General features: G+C 40.6%; 1 protein-coding gene across 1 annotated transcript; it reads left to right on the top strand.

The window, feature by feature from the left end:
• The first annotated feature begins 81 nt into the window (after positions 1–81).
• nt5m (5',3'-nucleotidase, mitochondrial) lies at positions 82–8,685 on the top strand. The gene is made up of 5 exons (XM_005721856.1): positions 82–870; positions 2,010–2,110; positions 4,698–4,758; positions 4,875–4,989; positions 7,476–8,685. Exons 1-5 carry the CDS (start codon positions 598–600, stop codon positions 7,613–7,615), a joined length of 690 nt encoding a protein of 229 aa, XP_005721913.1. The 5' UTR covers positions 82–597; the 3' UTR covers positions 7,616–8,685.
• Positions 8,686–14,283: the final 5,598 nt, after the last annotated feature.

A 14,283-nucleotide genomic window follows, 5' to 3' on the forward strand; every position in this document is an offset into this window, starting at 1 on the left:
ATAAATGTTGTGGTAAAACCTTCGTATTGTTGTAAAATTTTATATTTTTCACTGTACATGGTTCCTGAAAACAGCTGAGGAGTGAACCATCTTGGTCATGTGAGATCTTTGTTGCGCACGGGCTCGTAGTACAGTTTGTTCTTACAGCTGAGCGCTACTCCCTTTGGTGCAGCAGCTCCAGTTGTTTACTTCTCGTTTCACCTCAGACAGCTCTAACAGCATATGTTGTTTATCTCATATGCTGTGGAATTTTAGAAAGGCATGCCTTGGATGCCGGCCGGCTAATACACACTGACAAACGATGCAAAGAGCTCCCGGCAACTGTGACCGCCACAGGCAGGTCACAGTTGAACTGCCCGCTGCGGCTGCTGTCGTGCTAGCCTGTCAGCTAGCCAGCGTCTGTTAGCTCAACTGCCGCTCAGAATGTGAAAAGTTGGACAAAAATCCACAAGGGGCAAATAACAGTGTCGAAAACGAGTACTGAAAGGGGTTTAGCTCCAGTGCTTGGAATTATTTTTGTTTGTGTAAGTCCCATGCCGACTTTACAAGCTGTTTCTGCTGACTGTTTGGAGAGGGCAGAGACCGAGGGCGTGAAAAATGTTGCTGCTTAGTGCAACACGCCTACTAGGAAGAGGGAAAACTTTGCTCCGAGATCCCATTAAGAGGATTTGCGCAAACATGTCGTTCATCTCTCGTTCCGGGAAGAGACTGCGGGTCCTGGTGGACATGGACGGAGTCCTGGCGGACTTCGAGGGGGGGTTCCTGAAGAAGTATCGGGCCAGGTACCCGACGGAGCCCTACATCACCCTGGAGGACAGGAGAGGGTTTTGGGTGTCAACGCAGTACGGGCAGCTGAGGAGTGACCTTTGTGTGAGTGACAGCAGCACTAAATATAGTGGCTGAAATTCAACTTAGGCTTTCTCGATTTGGGTTTTTTATTTTTATTTTTTACAAGTTTTAATTCAAAAGATTGTCTGTCTCATTTACATATGGTTAACAGTCAAGTTTCTGACTGCTCTGGACTGGGACCTTTTCAATAAGGTGGTACAGGAGTATTTATGGAAGAGGATTATGGCCACTGGGAAAAATGTATTTTTTTTGTCAGAATTCTGAAAAACAAAAAACAAAAGATGGCCCCACTTTTTCAGTACCTTCTAATCTTCTTAGTAAGTATTGGACTATTGCATTGCAATATTTTCATCCAGAATACAGTGAAAATTAGAAGAAAGTAGCATAATATGAATGGACATTAAATGCTGGAATTTTTACAGTGGAAGCAGAATAATCACATGTACTACATTGCAGTCTACTACTGGTCTCATGCATGATTTAGACTTCTGCGGCAAATCTACATCATAGTATAACTGAAACTGGAAATACCTTTAAATGTTTCTGGTTAAAAAGAAACAATAAATAGTTTAATCGTACTCCACAAACTTCCACGTAACCCGAGAAATGTAACTACATGTCGGGTCAGACTATATGGCATGGAAGGTTATGGCATAGGAGTTTACAGTTACAGTGTAGATTTCCCACAGAAGTCTAAATCAGGCATTATCCTTGCTCTCATCCCATGGCTCTGGGGATTGTGAGATTAACAGCGCTCTAGCTCAGTAGCATTAATTAGGATTGGGGGACTTTTAAGGGGCTGGTGTCACCCCCGCTTCATGTGTAGACACAGCCATGGATGCGCATTCTTGAATTGGTTTGTGTGGATGAATGACTCAACCTCGATTTCCTTGTGGTTCACTGTAATGTGAAGTGTTGAGCAGTTCACTCACTACTCCATTTGATTATGTGTTTCCTTCAGTGTCTTAATTCACCTACTCCAAGCAAGAAGCAAAGTGCTACCTTGTAATCATGTCCACAGAAGTTGGCCTTTTGGACTTTACTTCTTCAGGGCTCATGAACACTCACGTGGATACACATACTGTACATGCACCTGATTAATTTACACGGTTGCAGATAAGCTGTATGCATGTGTTTTGTTTCCTTTTTTTAAACTCCAGGAAAAAGCTATCAGCATCTGGGAGTCCAAAGGTTTCTTCATAGACTTGGACCCGCTACCAGGAGGAGTGGAGGCGGTCAAGGAGATGGCCGAGATGAATGAGTAGGTCATGGAAGTTGCAGTGCATTTATCTCACATAAACAAAAGAGAGTGAGAGGAATTCTTGTTGTATCACAAGTGGCTTAAATCACCATAATGGGAGAAGAATGTGCATGATTAGATATTTGCATGTAGCACTTTGATCAGAAGGGAGGTGGGGGAAATGGTGTTCTGAGTTAATATGTATTTAACTTTGCAAAATAATGCCAGGCTCTGTGGTTTGTTTATCATTTTCCACACAGTTTCACCCTGTTTAGTTCACTTTATCTGACTTCCTCCACAGTCTCTACATTTAGCTGGCTGCATTTTAAGGCTCTGTTTTCATACAAAAGCCCCGCAAAGCAGCAATGGCCTGCTCAGCCCAGTTTACAAGAAAAGCTGGGAGGCGGGAAGCCTGAAATGAGTGACTGTGCTCCTAAACGCATCAGCAAAGTGTTTACCTGGGACAGGTCAGAGGGCTGTTTTCCCATAGACTTTTATAAGACCAGGTTTTCTTTACACCTGCACCTATCACCCCCTGATGGTCATTAAAAAGAAAGCATGTTTAAGACACTTGGCATTGGCGTCCTTTTTAGGCCCAGAAGCTACAGTGTTATGTAAAAGCCATGCGCCACCATTTCTTCACACTCTCCTATGAAAATGGGAAATGGGTGCCGCAACAAAAGAACGGTGAAAATTGAGCTACTGGGCAGAAGGAAAAGGGGAACACACAGATTTATCAATGTAGTGAAGGAGGACATGTAGAGGGTTGGTGTGACAGAAAAGGATGCCACGGGTTGGGTTAGACAGGGAACGCTTAAAGAGAGCTGAGGGAAGAATCACAGTATATAACAGTATACAGTATATAATGAGCTTGAAAGTCAATATTTGGTATGACCGCCTTTGTTCTTCAATACAGCCAGTGTTGTGTGCTTTTTGTGTTCATAATTCCACCAATTTTGACAACATCCCCAACTTTACTGGTTAAAATAGAGCCCCAAACCATGACAGAGCCTCCACCATGTTTTATAGGCAGCTGTAGAGACTGACGATCTGAACAAAAAAAAAAAGAAATTTGGACTCATCACTCCATCAGACCTGTCGCCACTGACTTTCAGTCTACTTCTTATGTAGTTTGGGCTACGTCAGCCTTTTCTCTCTGTTTCCCTTTCTTAAGCACAGGTTCTTGACAGTCATCCTTCCACTGACACAATTTCTGACAAGGCTTTATCGAACAGTAGATCAACTCAAGATACGTCTCTCTGATCTGTTTTCAGCTCTTTGCTTGATTCTTTTTTTCCCTAGTTCTTAAAGATATGATTTTCAGATACTGTTCATCTCCTGTTCTTCTTTTTTCATTCACCTGTTCAATTTCCTCAAGTTCTTAAGAACACACTCCACACCATGCTGAAATAAGGCAAGTTTTTGGCTAATAGCTCTTTGTCAATCACCTTTTGGTGACAAAAAATAATGTTTTATGCTTGTTAAGCTGAGCAATCTTTGACATTTTTCTAAGATTGAACTGACTTTACTGCACTTTTTTTTAGCTTCCATGGAACCAAATATAAATTAGGATTGGCTCAAGACTTTTGCACAATACTGTACATCCATCTTTTATTCTGTCTGTGATTTTTGAGACAGATTGTGAACGCCTCCTTTTGATGGAGGTTTTTTCTGTTTTGTCTGAACCTGACCAAATGAATCAAGTCAGAAAGCCCCTGTTGCTCATTCCAGTCACTCACAAAAGCCAGCAAGACTAGATTCTATAACATACACGTAAATTTGATATTTATGTTTGGAGCACATTTTATATATTTTTTACACACATTAAAACAGTGATTGTGTTTTGGGTCCTCAACGCTGCCAAAACAGAGACAACTTGCCACTCAGGGCTGTGCCTGAAGGCATCAAGCGTCGAGGCTGCCGTAAAGCCTCCTAGGCCTGGCATCAGTAGTGAATGTGATGGTCTGTTTGTCTGTCTTCTCTGTATGATCTATTTGTGCTCTGCAGTCAGTGACAGCAGCAGGCCATAGGGACAATTACAGACACCTGGCCTCCATGTTGTGTCACCACACAGCCTGTCTTTGTGCGCGCCAGCACCACGCTGTTCTCCCGTTCACTCAGCCTCACGACTCAGATGGCCCCATGCTGTGATATTTTCAGTATTTTTTCCCCTTTTTCTAATAAATGATTTAAAACACATCACCCTGAGTCTTACTCAGGGACGGTCGCGTGTAGTTTTTGATGATATTTTAATAAGTGTGATCTGAATCAGCGTGACACAGACTGTGACTACTTTTTTTTTTTTTCTGGGATTATTCTCAGAGGACAATGCACGTGAATAACATCTAAAAATACCAAAAGTTATGAACTTCGCTTACATTTCTTCTGCTGCTAAAAATGAATGGCTTTCTTTAGCCACCAGTGCCTGAATGTGCACGTTCTCCCATCAGGGTAATGCACCATACACATGATTTCATGTTTACTGGGAACCTTCCCCACATGAATTCCTGTCATAAAAGTTCAGGCCTAAGCAGCTGGAAGGTAAACATAATACTGTGTGTTTGTAACTTTTCCACTCTGGTCTGTTTGTTTCCCTTTGTTTCTGCAGCACAGATGTCTTTATTTGCACCAGCCCTATAAAACATTACAAACACTGCCCACATGAGAAGGTAGGCCTACTGCAAATCAATAACAAATATCCATTTCTCTGTGGAAATGATTAATGTGTTCCACTCTTTGCTGATGAGATCTCATCTGCTGTGTGTGTGTGTGTGTTTTTGTCTAGTATGCCTGGGTGGAGAAGCATCTGGGCCGTGACTTCCTGGAACAAGTCATTCTGACCCGAGACAAGACGTTAATCACCGGCGACCTCCTGATAGACGACAAACCCGACATTCTAGGTGAGGCCTCCGTGGAACTTTGTGTGGGTGCACTTTTGTGTGTATCATGATTCTTTTATTTTAATATTAATGCTCTAACAATCTTTTTAGGTTATTTTTGGTCTGTGAAGCGATCTGCTCCGGTTCAGCCTCTATGGCTTTCATGAAATAAAACCAACATTTTTGAACAATAAGTTTAGCTAAACAAAAACAAAAAGCATTCAAACTACTTATTTTTAGCTTGCTTCATTTCATTTTGCAAATTTCAGTAGAGCACTGCAATCGCAGTGCATTCTGGGTAGTCAAGGCCATGTTGTCGTTCATAAAAATAAAGATAGATGCTAACAAATAATGAGGGGAAAACGCACTAATGCCCACTGAAAAAGCACCTAAATGACCTATGAGAAGATCAGCAGCACAATAGGATACAACAAGATGCTAAACAACAAGGTAAAGGAGTGTTATTTGATCCATCCATCCATCCATCTTCCTCCACTTGTCCAGTTCAAGGTCTCAGGGAAGTCTTTCCCTGCTGCCATAGGATAAGAAACACAGTACGCACTGGACAGGTCGCCAGTCCGATTCAGGGCTAACATAGAGAGACAACCATTTGTACTCACATTCATACCTATGGGCAACTAAGAATCCCCAATTAGTCTGAAGCTGAAGTACCTGGAGAGAATCCACGCAAGCATGAGTGATGGTGGATTTGGATCCAGGATAATCTTCCTGGACTTGAATATGGGAACACAAAGATTGGTCGTCTTGAGAGCTGAAAAGAAGCCAACTAGACTTCTTTAGGTTTTGAAGACATTTCACGTCTCATCCAAGCAGCGTCTTCAGTTCTAGAATAATTGGTAGCAAACTCTTCCAGTAAAGGTGGTCTTGAGGATTGTTAACCCACTCTTAGTTATGTGAGATATTATATGAGCCAACAGATGACAGAGGAAACCTCTGTTAGACGTTACCCCACCCCACCGTCATGTGAGCGATTGAGGTCACCTAAGGCAAGGTGTGAGTGGTTGAAACACATGGGAAAAGAACTCGAGAGCATATGTGGCTGATGGCTGGTGCCATAAGCCACCGCCTCTGTTCAATGACAGCTGTTTACAGCGGGTCTAGATGGCCTCCTTTATTCCTCTCTTAAACCCTTTCTTCGTCCAAAATGTGAACATTGATGTCCTCAAAAGACAGTCCTTCCTTGTTTTCCTAGTCCTAAAATCCTTTCCCAGGTGTTTTCATGCGCTGACTTTTACAGGTGAGCCGAGACTATACCACTGAAGATCACTGATAATGCTAGCTGGGTTTCCACACAAAGCGCAGATCATAACTGATCTCCGAGCCGTGAAAGCAGTGCCTGCAGCTTACCTCACGCACTGCTCTCTCATCAGTTTACCATGAAAAAATTTGTACTTACCCATCTAGATTTTGTTGGGACTTAAAATCCGGGGCTAAGCCAAGTTGGTTGGCCAACATAGGCAGTTGTCTGTGGCCTTTTGGAGGATATTTCATAAAGGTGACAGATAATGATGGTTGTGTGCAACAGCCCATCCAAGAAGTTTGTATTCCAGATCTAGTAAAATTCAAGCATTTTATTAGTCTGTGATGTAGTGTTTAAATTAGCAGGTGTCGGAGGATGCAGCTTGGTAAAGAAACCAGTGTTAGCTGAGTCTAAATCGAAGCCAAAAACATGGCAACACTGGTGCTATAAAATGTAGACTCCAAAACGAAGTGATGAATGAACATTATGTTGCCATTGTTCATTTTCTATACACAGTTTAGGCTTTGCCCCCTGTCGTGCTAAAGGTGGCAGCAGTAATTTTGCATTAGATTGCTAGAATGAAATGTTTTCACACCTGATTACATTTTTATTCAAATTGTAACCATCATGCTAAAACAGCTGCAGCTTTCCAAATGTGCACATGCTTTGGTGTGACGGTCAGTTTTTCATTACTTTTTTTTTTTTTTATCAAAAGAACACATTTGTACATTAGTCATTTTTTCAAACAGAGTTCCAGAGTGCAAAGATTTTTTTACGTAATAATGTGCAGATACACACTATTGTCTGATGCTGGCTGTGAGTGCACATTTGCCTGAATAAAAAAAAAACATCTTGAAATGCTGAGTATTTAACTTATGAGTAGATCTCAAAGTTAGTCGGCTTGAGTCGTGTAAATTATTGCTGCCGCAGTTAATTCAGTAGGAAAGTACAGTAGTTCACTGATCTGAGCAGATCAGGGATGATAACTATTATTTTTAAATCACTGAAAGAACAAGAACAAATGAAGAACAAAGCAAAATCTTCAAAGAGGACTTTTGCATAATAATGTTTGTGAAACTTGGTGTGGGTGTTATAATTATTTGCATCCATTTTCAGTGCTTTGATTGCCTCATGAGGCAGCTGCTGCAGCGTTCCTACGGTCTGTCAGGACAATTTATATCCTTCACACACTTAAATACAGGGAGCTGCTACTTAAATAATGTTTATATTTCTGTGACTTGGACAGGTGTGGAGCCAAATCCAGCGTGGGAGCACATCCTGTTCACTGCCTGCCACAACAAGCACCTGCCCCTCAGCCTCCCCCAGAGAAGACTCCTGTCATGGTCAGATGATTGGAGGGCCATCCTGGACAGCAAAAGGCAGTGAGGAGCTCCTGCACGGCTCAGCCCCACAGCAGCCTGGCATCAGGGTTAGTGGAAGTTCTGGGGTTCGCTGCTATGGCCTTGGCATCCTTGTTCTCCACTAAGTAGGGTGTGGAGGCTTAAGCGGGATGAGCAGTTTACATTTCAGGTTGAATGGAAGTGCTGTACAAGCAGACTGTTGATCCAGTCTGTTGGAAGAGGATGTTCACTTGCTCGACCACAAGGGGGCACTCTGACACTTTGTATGAATTTGTGTTGGCGACCAGATTTTGAACAATCTCATTGAATGAGAACAACAAAAGGAGTTCATAAAACGATACATGGTAAGTGGAAAGGACAGATTGTGTTGAGTGACCTCGGCGGTTATGGACTCAGTTTGCATTCTGGATGTTTCTCAGATTCAGACAAAATGGATTTCTGAGCCACTGCGTGGTCTATCTGTGGCCTTCATCGCAAAAGGCTTATCAATATTTAACTGCACCGTGTTGCACTCGTGAGTCAGTGTGATGTGATTCACAACAGGGCGCTCCGCTGCACCCAAAAAAGCTCAAAAATACACCCTGAGTCGTGGGCACTGGCGAACACAGAAACACAGGACAGTGACTTGGAGTCAAAATTACTGTTCTATTAGGTTGTCGTTATTTTGCATGTATTGTGTAGGTATGTGCCATGTCACTGTTATGTAAATGCAAAAGTACTGTGAAATCCACTCTGGTTTTTAAAAAGCTTAAAAGCCTACATGGGTGCTCTTTTTTTTTTACAATATGTAATTGTTCAATATTTCACTGATACACAAATGAGAAAAGTAGCTGCACACGTGCATCTTGCCAAACATTGCTAGTGTAGATTGTTGTAGGCACTGAAGACTGAGTAACATTGGTTCAGTGTTGGTTAATAATGAACCATTATTCAATATTAATATATCACTGACAAGTCCATATGTTATTCAAAATTGTGGTAGGGTAGCTTTGCATGATTCAGTTCATAATAATCATTATTTCGTTTACATTGGACCCTTCTGCCACCTCGCAAGTTCAACGTTGGTCATAGACAAGCCATACCCCCCCCCCCTTCCCTCCCAAAGCTAACTTTGTTCTGATTGGCTATCCCTCACAAACAGGAGTTTGCATCAGGTGTATGGAGAATTCTGTAGGGGCTATTTGTGCACACATTGGCCTCATTATTTGAAACTTTGCCCATGTTTAATATAAACATCCACAATTGCAACAGCATGGATATGACAGAATGCAGAATAAGGAAAAGTGGAAATCTATAGGAGCGGCAACAGTAATCACTATGTTTTATAAGTGGTATGTCACCATTCTGTTCATATTTTTAGAGCCGGGGTGTCCAACTCCAGTCCTTCAGAGCTACTGTCCTGCAGCTTTTACATGCAACCCTACTCAAAGACAGCTGAATCAAATGACTGGATTACCTCTTCAGCACACTATCAAGTTTGGCAAAGGCCTGATAACAAGCCAGTCATTTGATTCAGGTGTGTCAGAACAAGGATGCATCTAAAAGCTGCAGGACAGTACCTTTTGAGGACTGGCGTTGGACACCCCTGTTTTAGAGCTTGTTTTCAGAAGCATGTCGCGCAAGATTTAAGTTGTAGAAAATGTTTTAATAATCCAAAAATAAAGTTTTTATTTCAGCTTGTCATTAATTACTTGAAAACTTAACTTGTATCAATTTTTAGAAATTATATTTTTATTATATTTTTTAGCATTTATAAAATGTATAAAATCACCACTTTCTCAGTGTCACTGTCCTGCTTCACTCATTTAAAGGGGACCTTTGTATACTCGTTTACAGTTTTATTCACCAACTCTACTAGAATATGTCTGAATATGATTCACAGTTAAAAATACCTAACCTTGGTGCGGCACCTAATTTCATACGTTCTCTGAGGGAAACGTGCCAATTTCCTGTGTGCCTGCAATATTTGCACTCTCTGACATCATACAGAGCAAAGAGTTGGGAAAAAAGTACCTGAAATGGAGTGTTTAGTGCATTCTCACTTTTTCTTACTTGCACCGATGCTAACCTCATTGGAAACTTGATGCTTTTAACATGAACACCCATCAGAGTAACAGCACCTGTAGCTAGCAAAGCAGTAATAGGTCCCCTTTAGGATACACAGACGATATGTAGCTGCTGGGATAAAATGATTTTTAATTTCTTCTGGTATATTTTTCAGGGAACTACGCAGTAGATGCTAATTATGTGTAATGAAAGATGTATGTAATGCTGAGTGCTTGTTTTTTGTGACTAGCTTATACATACTCAAATGTCAGTTCAATCCAAATGCAAATGTTTGTTTCTGCCAGTGAAATGTTTAGATCCACGTCTATTAAAACCCATGCAAAAAAACAATAACTTGATGACTTGGACATCTTCTTTCATTTAACAGTGCCATTAAAAGTTTCATTGGCTTTGGTTGTTTTTATATTTTTGCTGCTTAGTCACATGAAATCATAGATAACTTCCTGCCAAAGTCTGGAAACATGCCCACACTCGTGGTTTGACATTCTGGCACTTTTGGGGGGAGGTTTAACTAAACATGAAGAACGCTCCTCTTTGTGGTCTTTGTTGTAGTTGCTCTCTGCACTGATCATATCAGTTGAGGAAAAAACCTCAAGAAGCTGATGAAATGATTTGTACAGCTGGAAGCGTTTAATTTTCTTGAGCTCAAAAAGAAGGCAGCTGGACTTCTTTCCATATTTGAAGATGTTACGCCTCGCATCTAAGAGGTTTCTGCAGTTCTTGCCCAGACTGTCATGACCTGGATGACAAAGAACCTACACAGACAGCTGTTAATTTGATTAAACTCACTGCTACGAAGCCCAACAATTCATTTAACTTTTGTTCACATAGCACCAATTCAGTCGCCTCACTTTATATTGAAAGGTAAAGACTCTTCAAAATTAGAGAGAAAACACCCACAATAAGATGATCTCACATGAGTGAGCACTTGGTGACAGTGGAAAGGAAGAACTCCCTTTTAACAGGAAGAGCTTTGGACATCTCTGTTGGCATCTCAGATGTTGGGATCACATTTCACTAAAGAAAGCATGTGTAATGACATTCTGTTCACAGATTTAGATGTGAACAGGTTATGTAAATCTATTGCCCTGAAGCCAGTGTGCAGACTAGAAGGGAGCTTGGGCGAGCGTTGCTGCTCAAGAGCATAATTTGCAATGGTTTTTGTTTTCATGCATCATGCTCAAATCATCAGTAAAGCATTCTGAAAAAGTGGCTGCCTCACCGTCTCTGTTAAGTGCATACTTTATATCAGATTTCTCATTATGATTTTTCATGTTCTTCCAATAAATCCACAGCGAATGGAGCACATTAGGGTCAGCAGATGACATAAGCGTCATGAGCAGCTGGCTTTTCCACAAAACGTCACGGTTAGAAGAAGATTATCAACAAAAGCAGCTTTTATGTCAGAATTGTACTCATTGTGGTCCTCAATAAACATTGCCTGCTTTCAAAACGTATCTTCTCTGATTGATGTGAGATCAACGGAAATGAAAAAGACACTTGAGTAAGAAAATCAAGCTAAGAAAGAAGTGTTTTGGTCAGAAAATGGTACAAAGAAACGGTGTAAAAGCCTTGTGAGCAAAGAGAAGAAAGACTTCTTTTAAAAAAACTGGGCTTGATGGCATGAGTCCTCTGTTCTTGTATAATATTATTGATATAGGTTGTTTCTATTCCTGCATCAACTTATTTTATTCAACTTAACTTTTAATTTTGCTTCTGTTATTCATGGGTTAAGAGGAAACTGATTTATTATTTATATTGGGCCTCAAAATGAGGGCTGGGATTGCTTTAAAGGTTATTTTTCCAAGTCTATATTTTTGGGGGGAAATAGCAGTGTCAGCATAAAATCATTGACCCCAGCCTGTTTGTGTTTCCTGTCAATACTTCCGTCTACAGTCAAGTAGGTCAGCTGTCTCCCAGCTGCTGGAGGAACCTTTCTGTGCTTTTCGTTCCATGCGATTGCCTTCATGGCCAAGTTGCTGTTAAAACAAACGTGTGTGACAGCAAAAAGCCTTTGCATACATGCTTTGTGTGTGTTGGATCTGTGCCAGCGTCTTTTTTCTTAATTGTGAATGAATATTTCATGTTTGTGGAGCTAAACATTTTTCCCCATTGGCAGGCTCATAATTTCATGGGAGTAGGAAAAAAAATCCCTGTGACTCCATTGACGTTTCTATAATTTTGTTGTTCTATATTATTATTTTGTTTTTATTTCTGGTTTTATTTTCAAGCACTTTTTTATGTGTCAAAAGTGCACTAGAAATAAATCTTCTATTTTACTTCTTCTGTTTCAGTTTTATCGTAGTTGGTCTCAAAGGTGATGTTTAACCACTTGTGTTGATGTTTCAATCAGACAGTGACTGGTGCTGTATTTTTCAGTTTTTTCAGTATAATATTTGATCATTTTTGTCACAATTCAATTTAATTTTCCACATTGCCTCTAAACAAATGTTTTCTTGTATTTCAGATATGGACTGGATGAATATATCCCTTTGCAAAGAACTGTTTTCGCAGCATTTTCCTACATCAGGGGACTGTTTTTATTGCCAGTATTTGATGAACATTTTGAGCTTTCCAAAACTAGAGCTTATGTAATATAATCGGATAATGATGGCAGTTCATTTTAAAATCTGGCTGGTGATTAACCATAATTTTGTTTTTGGCAGAGCTTGCAAACGTAGCTGTCTTTCTGGCCGAGGTATAAAAATTTTTAAAAAATCACACGCATTTCGGTGACTTTTTCCCCCCTCAATTATCCAGTCTGTCTCACTGTGGTGTGTAAGGACACAAGGTCATAGATGACTCACAGAAACCAGAAATCCAAGGACATATTGCTATAAAGCTTCTGTCATTTCCTAACTTCATTTAATGCTTGTTGCATTAGCGCTGCGTCCACAGGAAACTCATCCTGTTGTGTGGATTTATGCTGCATAAAACCAAATTTCATTCCACTAAGGTGTCTCAGGCTTTTCATGTATACTCATTTTATAGCCACTCATCACTTTTTACTGTTAATATTATTTTTTACCTTTTCATTCAGTCAGATTGATGCTGTTTGTCCTTTGCTGAGTGAGGCTATAAATGTGAGTGCACTGTAAGTGTAGGACCTGTGGAGGTGTTTAGAGTGTTTGTGGAGGGGGTGGAAGTGAATTGGAAGTCTTTTGGGAACATTTCTGGTTTATTTCATGTCAGCAAGATGCTATAAAACAACAGAAAAAACAGCAAAATACAAAATACAAGGTGAACACATTGACTGGTGAAGCTTAGCGTTTTAGCATACTGTGTGTAAAATCATTGGCAATCTAAAATGTTATTGAGTGACATATCTGTGTGATTACAAAACAAGCGTGCGTCCGTTGGCGTCATCACACCAAAAATATATCAGGCCTCACATGTAACTTCTCACTCAGTAATGATATGGTAGGCCTTCAAATGCAATGAAACGTCAGCGAAAAAAGACAAACAACAGTGGAAATCAGTCACGATTAGATTCTCTGGATTTGGGTCTACATGGAAACTGAAAGGTTGTCAGTCAGAACACTTTCATCCATAATATCAGCTCACGGGACACCAGTGTTTGCTCTCCGGCTTAACAACAAGGTCCACTGACAGCCATATTTCTTCTGAATGTGTCATTTTACCTGGAGGCAAAACAGTGTGTTGATCTAGGTTTCACGACGATTGGCTTTGGCCCACATTTCCTTTGCAGTTACCACAATATTGTCTGTCTTTTTTTTTTAATATCATAAAAAGTTTACGTACCTTGCACTCCAAGTATGACAGGGCATTTTTTTAAACATAGATGAGTTATTAACCCCTTAGCAGTCCTACAAATTTACAATTAGTCCCCTAAACCATCCAATGTACCGTGGGCGGTACGTCCGACTGCTAACAGGTTAAGGAGGGCAAAATTTGCCAGTGATGTCCAATGTGCTCTTTATCTTGGTAAATAATAAAAAAAACCTTGCTGACATTGCTCTACCTGATACTAAGTAGATGCATAAAGATACTCTGCAGGAGGCTGACTCGCGCTGTCATATAATCTGCTGGCTGCTGCTTTTTACGGCTGATTTCCCCACACTGCTTTATAATCACATTGCTTATGTTCTACACAAACAGTGTAATACGATCTACACTGGAATTGGTAATTTGTGATAATTTATGCAGGTGTTTTCACAACCTCTGCCATGTTGTAGTCACTGAGTTAGTGGGTTTAACAATGTTTTTTAATGTATGATTATTAAATAATGGTAATGCAATGTAAAATAAATGACACAGATTAGGCCCTTAGAGCTACAGTGAAAAGGAGGATCATTTGGGGAGGACTCAGACTACAGCTTGCTATTCCTCCACATTGAAATTGGAGCATCTGACTAGGATGCATTGGGCATGTCCCTGGGGCAGATCCAGGATACAATGAAGAGATTATGCCTCCTGGCTGGCTGTCTTCTCAGAATAGCTGGAAGAGGTGGCCAAAGTGTGGGAGGGAATCTCTGATGTCAATGCTGCTTCTGCAACCTAGACCTGAATGCTCAGAGGATGGATGGATAGACGGATGGGATGTGGTGTCTTTGAAGTTTAATGAACAGGAGCTGGAATAATGTTATTAGAGTGAAGTTGTGTTAC

The sequence above is a fragment of the Pundamilia nyererei genome, unplaced genomic scaffold (assembly GCF_000239375.1).
Source record: "Pundamilia nyererei isolate P.nyererei 1_Seehausen unplaced genomic scaffold, PunNye1.0 scaffold00005, whole genome shotgun sequence".
In the NCBI taxonomy this organism is placed as follows: Eukaryota; Metazoa; Chordata; class Actinopteri; order Cichliformes; family Cichlidae; genus Pundamilia; species Pundamilia nyererei.